At 46.1% G+C, this 8,907-nt stretch overlaps 1 protein-coding gene across 2 annotated transcripts in view; it reads right to left on the bottom strand.

The window, feature by feature from the left end:
* Nucleotides 1–8,209, bottom strand: part of Lmtk2 (lemur tyrosine kinase 2) — an 83,431-nt gene extending 75,222 nt beyond the window's left edge. For both annotated transcript variants that reach the window (XM_029533550.1, XM_029533551.1), the window contains exon 1: nt 7,898–8,209. In XM_029533550.1, coding sequence (XP_029389410.1) covers nt 7,898–7,997 — 100 coding nt within the window. In that variant the 5' untranslated portion in view covers nt 7,998–8,209. The remainder of the gene's footprint in view (nt 1–7,897) is intronic.
* Between the last annotated feature and the right edge of the window lie 698 nt (nt 8,210–8,907).

Raw genomic sequence — 8,907 nt, 5'->3', positions numbered from 1 at the left:
AAATCTTTAAAAAAAAAATATTAAAACAAATGAACATTATATATCAAAGTGCAGAATCTGCCAGACTGTCAAAACTGAAATGTCATGCCTTCCCCCACTCCAGCCAGGGCTCAGGAGGATCCATGAGTGGCCAGAGGATGAATGGACACGTTCAGGTGGGATGGAAATGAGACGCCCACCATCCCGATAGATCTCAGGCCCCACTGACACTGTGCTCATTTGAGACTGCTGCACTGTGCTAACCTCTGCCTTTTAAAAATACTGACGTTATTTATTTTTCTGATATGCCTTTTTTATTTATTTAATTTTTTTGGTGGCAAATAACTGTAATGCCAAGGCACAGTTCCAAGTGAATCACTTGCCACAATTTTAAAATACATCATTGCAATATTTCTGTCCTGCCAACACACTGATTTTACCATATTTCTCTGACTTCTCAGTGTTCTGTTTCTCTTTCTCCTTTGTAGTTCTGGGGACTGAACTCAGGACATTAAACTCTACCAATGAGCTATATAATTCCAGCCCTTAGTTTTGAGACAGAAGTCTTTCTTACTATGTAGCACAGGCTGGCTGGACTTGTCTATGTAGCCCAGGCTAGACTCTAAATCCTGATCCTATGCTTCAACCTCCTAGATGGTAAAATTACAGGTGTGGCTCCCTAGTTTATTCTCCTTACTTTCCTAAGATTTATTTAGTTATGCACAGGAGTATGTGTCTGCACGTGGGTATAGGCATCTAAGTGCGGGTGCCAGAAGATGCAGAGGCACCAGTCCCCTTGGAGCTGGAGTTAATAGGTAAGTTGTGAGTCACCTGATATGGATTCGGGGCACTGAATTCGGGTCTAGAAGTATAGCAAGTACTTACTTGAGCCCTAGTTTGCTCTTACAATGGTATCTTCCCTTGAAGATGCAAAAAAAAGTTGCAAGTTACAGCCTAAATAGGCAATATATCACAGACAGAAGCATCAGTCCAGCCTTCCCTTTCCAGACCATGTCCTTCTTTACTACTAGGTCAGCAATTTTTATTATACTTATATATCTTTTTAATTTTACAGGAAGGAAGGGATGCAAGTTTTGAAAGTCAACTTGTGGGCCTTTGTCATCTATGTCCATCGCATGGGTCCTGGATATTGATCTTGGGTTGTAAGCCTTAGTGGTAGGCACCTTTCTACACTGAGCCATCTTGTTGGCCCACAGAAAAAAGCATAGCCAGCAAACTGTAGAGATGGATGGTTTGAGAGAGAGATCCATCTCCCAGCAGGAATTTAAACCAGGGAGCATCAGCCCTGGGCTGGCCATCCCCAGCTTGGTTTAGGCAAGCATCCTTTGGGGATGCTTCACAGAATATGCAACTGTGTTTGGGATTAAGGAAATTTAGATTGTTCATGCTTCCTTTAAGTAAATTAAAACCAGCAATTGTTCACTTGCAAGAGCTTTAGTCATCATGGAGCTTAAAAACAGGTTTATTACATAAAAGCAGACTAATTTAGACCATCCTAACAATTTCTAGCATGGCTCCCCAACAGAATGAATCTATGCCAGCTCAGATCGCCTGCATAAGCCTATCAGATTGATTTTTTTTTTCACCTTTAAGGTCTCCAGCCACCATATAGCAAGGTATTTTGAGCAAGAGATTCTTCAAATCCAGTAAAAATAGATACCCCATATTACGCAACCACCATTTAAGAGATTCTCCCTTGGTGGCTGGGAATGTAGCTCAATCGGTAGAACGCTTGCATAGCACTCATCAAGCATCAGGTAAAACTGACCATGGTGGAACATACCTGCAATCCCAAGTAAGGCAGGAGGATCAAAAGTTCAAGGTCATCCTCACCACAGAGCAAGTTGGAGGTGATACAAAACTAACAAAGTTTTGTGATTAACCAACCCACACAATTTACAAGGAAGTCTGAGGCAATGAAGAACTCTCCATTACCAAGTACAACATAAAGCAGAAGACATAGGTACACCATCATGACAATACCCCTCCAACAACCATTTACATAGGTTGTATTATTGCTGGGTTATTTTAAAAATTTATTTTGTTTTATATGTATGCAGAAGCTAGATCCCATGGAACTGAAGTACACAGACCAGGGTGGCCTTGAACTCACAGAGATCGGGCCTGCCTCTGAGTGCTGAGATTAAATGTGTGTACATCACACAGGGCTCCCAGCCCTTATTTTTCTTTTTTCAATTTTGAGACTGGTCCGTAAATAGCTCAGGTTGGCCTTGAACTTAGGCTCTCCCTGCCTCAGCTCCTCTCCTGGCCTGACAGGAGAGCTAGTGGAACACAAGAGGAAGACCTCATGCCCAGGCCCAACTGAAAGCCCAGGCTCTCCCTAGGCTATCACGTTCCCTCCACAACTGCTTCAAGAAGTTTACTCTCGACTGGACTGAGAAGTTCGTGTGTGTGTGTGTGTGTGTGTGTGTGTGTGTGTGTGTGTGTGTGTGTATAGGGGTTCAAGACAGGATTTCTCTGTGTAGCCCTGTCTGTCCTGGGACTCTAGACCACAATGGCCTAAAAGTCAAGAGACGCGCCTGCCTCTGTCTCTCAGCACTGGGATTAAAGGCGTGAGGCGCTGCCACCGCCCGGCCACAAAGACTTTTCCTTTAACTGTTTTAGAACCTGGATATTCCTTTTTTTTTTTTACATGACAATGTCCTTTTTATATATGTACTGCCGTTATCAAAGTGACACAGCCCACAGGGGACAGAGAGGGCCCAAGGACTCTCCAAATTTCAAGTGCATGAACAGTCAGCACACTGATAACAGCAAGCTCTAAGGATTTGGTAACCTCACTGCTGATCAGCTACAAAACTGGACAGAGATTTGATTATGGTACAGAGCAGCGTATCTGGTGACATAAAAATGTCACCAAGTGAAAGCAATTAGAGCAATCCCAACCTAAGTCCATTTGCAAGTCCTAAGAATCTACATGAGAAGACTATTGAAAAATATTTCTCAGAAGCTGTGAAAATTAACACAAAAACTCAAACTTTGGAAGGCAATCCCTTGACTGTAGGAAATCTGTTCGAGATACGAGTGTGTTTGCCGCATCTAAACCGAGAGCACCAGATTCATAAGCTACGTTTAATCAGTAGCAGCGGAACCCCACTGACTGGCTTCCGGGAGGGCCTTTATCTGGAACTGCTAAAAGCTTCCTCTGTCCTCGGTGACCCAATATGCCGCAGAACAATAGAAGTGGGTTTCCCTGTCTAACCACCTTCCTAACAGAAACAAGACAACGTGGCGCAGAGGAACGCACTCGGGTATACCGGCCACCATAAGAGCTTTCTTTTCTCCCCTTAGATCTGTGCTCTGAGTCCACATGCTCGGACAAGAGGGTCATCCCTGCTCCCTAAGAAAGATCTGACGACCCAACAGAAGAGAACTGAACTACAACCTTAGTTTGGCCACTTGGCAGGGTTGTGAAAACTGGATTTTCTCCTTTCCCTAAGCTTCTAAGTGAGACCCAGCAAATTCTCAGGATCCATAGCAAGGGCCCACAGAGCGGAAACAGGGATCATCAGGAAAAGGGTCTCACAGGCATGAGGCAGCTAAAAGGCATCCTTGACATAAAGTGGGCCACAATATCATTCAACAGCAAAATCTCTTCTGAGCCATACACCAGGCATAGTGCACTCCTGTAATCTCAGCACTCCAGAGGCTGAGGCAGGAGGACCCCAATTTGGTGGATAATAGCCTTTGCTACCCAGCAAGATTCTGCCTCAGAAAATAATAGGGGGAGGGGCGTAACAACCACCTTCCATGGGCATGGCAACCCACATATTTACATAGTTTTACTACAAGTCAGTGAGTTAACACCTTTCAACTCCCAATCTTGAAAATGACTCTGGGGGCTGGAGAGATGGCTTAGCGGTTAAGAGCACTGACTGCTCTTCCGAAGGTCCTGAGTTCAAATCCCAGTAACCACATGGTGGTTCACAACCATCCATAATGAGACCTGACACCCTCTTCTGGTGTGTCTTAAGGACCGGAGCAAGTGGGGTTGACTGGAGCGAGCAGAAGTCCTAAGTTCAATTCCCAGCAACCACAAGGCAGCTCACAACCATCTGTACAGCTACAGTGTACTCACATACATAAAATAAATAAATAAATCTTTTAAAAATTAAAAGAAAGGGGCTGAGTCGGGCGTGGTGGCGCACGCCTTTAATCCCGGCACTTGGGAGGCAGAGGCAGAGGGATTTCTGAGTTCGAGGCCAGCCTGGTCTACAGAGTGAGTTCCAGGACAGCCAGGGCTAAACAGAGAAACCCTGTCTCGAAAAACCAAAAAAAAAAAAAAGAAAGGGGCTGGTGAGATGGCTCAGTGGTTAAGAGCACCAACTGCTCTTCCAAAGGTCCTAAGTTCAAATCCCAGCAACCACATGGTGGATTACAACCATCTGTAACAAAAATCCGATGCCCTCTCCTGGAGTGTCTGAAGACAGCTACAGTGTACACACTTATAATAAATAAATAAATATTTAAAAAATTAAAAGAAAGAAAAAGAAATAAAGGGCTGGAGATACAGAGATGACTCAGCAGTATGAGCACAGGATGTTCTTACAGAGGACCTAGGTTCAATTCCTAGCATCCACATGGCTATTCACAATTCACAATCATCTATAACTCCAGTTCCAAAGGATCTGACACCCTCTTCTGGCCTCCCCAGGTACCAAACATCCATGCAATGCACAGATACACAAGCAGGCAAACACGCATACACATAAATAAATAAAAATTTAAAAAGAACTTTAGTCACAGCTCCCTTGTTTCTCAGGTCAACAGGCAAGCACAAGATAAAGCCTCATGTGTCTACTGTTGTTATTTTGTATTTTGAGACAGAGTCTCAATATGAGGCTGTGGCTGGCCTGGAACTCACTGTATGTAACATCGCTATAGGCTGGCCCTGATTCTTGCATTGGGTGGTGTGCCTCCATGTCCTGAGTGTTCAGATAACAGGTATGCACCACCACCATACCTGGCTTAAAGTATATCCGCCAGGAAACACACACCTAACCTATTTCTGAGACGTCTGCTTTCTCAAAGGCACCATTAAACAGTTTGACCTTTACAAAGAATAAGAACAAGGAGGTTGTCTTAGGTACTATTACTGCAACAAAACACCATGGCCAAAAAGCAAGCTGGGGAGGAAAGGGTTCATTCAGCTTACACTTCAGCAGAGCTGCTGTTCATCACTGAATTCCTTCAGGACAGGAAACCAACCACACAGGGCAGGATCCTGGAGGCAGGAGCTGATGCAGAGGCCATGGAGGATGCTGCTTAGTGGCTTCCTTCCCCTGGCTTGCTCAGCCGGCTTTCTTCTAGAACTCAGGACCACCAGTCCAGGGATGGCCCCGCCCACCATGGGCTGGGCCCTCCCCCACTGACCACAAATAGAGAAAATGCCTTGGAGCTGGACCTCATGGAAGCATTTCCTCAACTGAGGCTCCTTCCTCTTTGATGACTCCAGGCTGTGTTGAGTTGGCACAAAACCAGCCCACACTGGGGCAAAAGGGTCTATGCAATGGGCCCACCCTTACTTGGGAAGGCCAGCCTTGTTTTATACAAGTCTCTAATCAGACACCCCAGTTACAGCTGTACTTTTATCTACCATACACACACACACACACACACACACACACACACACACACACATATATATTCATGATAGAGCCTTCGTTTTTAACCAGTAAGCTCAGTAAATGTGACTAGCACGAAAGCTTCTTTACCCTTGATCAAAAAAAAATCTATCTCCTTGGTTGAGTGTCATGCATGTGTGAGACCCTGTGTTCAGTCCCTAGTATATGAGAGGGAGAGGGAGAGGGAGGGAAAGGGAAAGAAAGGGAGAGGGAGGGGTGAGAAATCTATTCCAGTTGTAATATCAATAAGCTATTTGGACAGAGAAACAATTCCATACATCTATGTTTGATGTTTAATAATGCATCATTTACACACAGTTTATACAGCTCCCTCCAAGGATCAAAATAGGAAAGAAAAACGTGCAAAAGTTGATACAAATCACCTGGGTTTCACTTATGTCAAAAACTCATGGGTTTATGTTTTCCAGGTTGCTTTGTTTTACAAGACCTCAATGAACCTCAGTTCTCTGAAATTCTAGCCTGTATAAAACAAAATGGTGTGGCAATAGAATAAAATGCAGGGGAGAAAGATAGATAAGCAGATACACTTTCACAAGTTATATATATACATATATATATGTATGTATATATATATGTGTGTGTGTGTGTGTGTATATATATACATACACACACACACACATATGCCAAAATGCATAAAAATTGATAGGCACAAGAACAACTGGAAGTTTCTAGAATCCCCTTGTCACACACACACACACACACACACACACACACACTCACACACACTCACACACACACACACTGTATCCACTGTGCTACCTAGTGCTAATTTTCTATTTAAATGTCAATATCCTTACATAGCAACATCACTCCCTTTCTATATAATCTTTCCCAGCTTCCCTAGTAATTTCTGCAATGTCCACCCTCATCCTGGTTGACTATCGACTTCTGCCAACATTCACTTATCTTATCCACTGACTCAGAACACTGAAGTCACCAAAAAAAGACTTGATTCCAAGGCGACAGCACCACTTAATACTCATCTGAAGGGCACTCAATAGCATATAACCTAGTGTAGGTCTGGAAGCCATTACACCTCTTTCATTTGTTTGAAAACACCCACACTGACCGGAGGCAGCTCTACCCTTAAACCTTGACCTCAGGTGCATTCCACAGACAGTTAAGACTTTAAGTGAACTGGGAGGTGGGTGTGGAAGCACAAGACAAGGTGAATCTAGGACCTGGGTTTGAAGTTTGAATCTGACTACAACTTGGCTGTTTCACCTTGAGTATATCTTTTCATCACCAGGGTTTCAGGATCCTCAAAGCAAAAGATGAAGAAATTGGACTAAATTATCTTTAAGCTTTCTTCCAACCTCTAAAGTTCTTTGAAATGTCAACACCTCCCCCTTCGTTGGAAAAAAAAAAAAAAAAGCCGTAATAATGGAAAGTCATCCTAGATTTGTTTTTTTCCTTAAAATTTCTGAGATGGTTTCTTTGTCTGAAGTTTTATTTATAAACTCCAAATCAAAACTATATGCAGAAAACACAGAAGGGCTGAGAGCTTGAAAAGAGAATCGCTCGCTGATAACGCTAAAATAGTTCAATCACCCTCAGGCCAATTTGTCGGTGGATACTCAAGAGCTGCTACTCCAGTCACTAGCTTCCTAAAACAAAATTATGTATCGTTTGTTCCTTTCTCATCCCCAGAGACTCATTCCGAAAAATAAATAAATAAACAGATAAATAAACCAATAACCCAACAACCACAGCATCTAAAATCAATTTACAACTTTAGAACAAGTTTCGGTGAGCCAAGGAAACTGCACAGCTTCCGCGAGTCATTGGTTTCATTTAAGGAATGACGAGAAATAAGAAATAATAAGAAACGGTTCTTATTATAAGACGTGAGAAAAGCCACAAGAGGCAGGTGACATCTGGGGGGGGGGAACGAAGTGTCGAGGACAGAAGCTGAAGGCACCTTTAGGGCAACAAGTTTAAGAGTCCGGGGGGGGGAAAAAAAAAAAAAGAGTCCCCCAGGGATGTAGGGGAACCCGTCGCTGCCACCTCGCCCCGCCGTCTTCCCCCAACCCCCACCGCGTCGCCGCGCCCCCGCCCCCCATCCCACGCCCCTGCGGCAAGAAATCTCCCCGGGATCGTTCGCATCCCGCGGCCTCCTGCCCTCGGCAGGCCTCCGCTCCGCCGCAGAGGTGGCCCAAGCCCGCAAGCCCGCCGCCCTCGCCGCCGCCCCGCAAGACGCAGCGGCCCCGCAGCCCCCGGGCTCCGCTCACCTGCACCTGTTTGCGGAAGTGGCGCGGCCCGGGCACAGCCGACCGTCAGGAGCAGCAGCAGCAGCAGCAGCAGCATCGGCGACGCCGGCGGCCCCGGCATCTCGTCCACCGCGCGGTCCCCCCCCCACGGGGCCGGCTCTCGGGTCGCCGCCTTCAGTCAATCGCTCAGCCCTCCGCGCCGCCTCAGCGACACCGGCGCCGGCTGCTTCGGGACACACGTCTCTTTAGCCAAACGTCAACCTTGTTCCTGGTCTGCATCCGCCGCTCTGGCCTCCGAGCCAGCATCATCCTTCCCGCCCGTCCGCGCCGCCGCCGCCGCCGCCGCCGCCGCTACCGCCGCCGCCCCTCAACAGCAGCAACGGCGCCCAGCCTGCGGAGCCGCGGGCCCAGGCAGCCGCGCTCCCGCCGCCATGATGGGCTGCGTCATGTGACGTAGAGCGGAGGCGGGATGCCGTGACCGACACCGGGACCAGCCAATCGTCAATCCATACTGACTCCGGGAGCCCCGCCCCACCAGCCATAGGCGGCAAGGTGGCGATCGGTGCGCCCCCTGCAGACGGAGGAATGAGGCGTGGGCAGCAGGTAACAACGACAATTATTTTAGGAAGATATAAAGAAGACCATCATAACCCACATAATTCAATCTGGGACTTTTGTCTCTCCTTCTCCTACTTTTTATTTTTCTTTTCTTATTTTTACCAGCCTGGTTCTCGGAATTTTATGCCCGGTTTTACTTTCTTCATTTTTACTTCTCAGAACTTTCTTAGCTTCTTCATCTTAGGCTGACCCTCATATCAGATAAGCTTCTGAGGAAACGTTGAAATTTTTAAAAATTTTAATTGATCAAGCACAGAATGTTTCTGACTTCACTCACTGACGTAGCAGTGAGCTCAAGCCGGCTCCTCTGCCAAGACAGCCAGCCCTTCCTGCCCCCTCTTGTTCACCTGGCAGATGCAGTTCCTTTCATTCATCAAGACACACCTGGAATATGACTTCATCGATGGCTTCAC

Source organism: Mus pahari, chromosome 23 (genome assembly GCF_900095145.1).
Source record: "Mus pahari chromosome 23, PAHARI_EIJ_v1.1, whole genome shotgun sequence".
Taxonomy (NCBI): domain Eukaryota; kingdom Metazoa; phylum Chordata; class Mammalia; order Rodentia; family Muridae; genus Mus; species Mus pahari.
The sequence above is the reverse complement of the archived record's forward strand: the minus strand, read 5'-3'. Positions and strand labels throughout refer to the sequence as shown.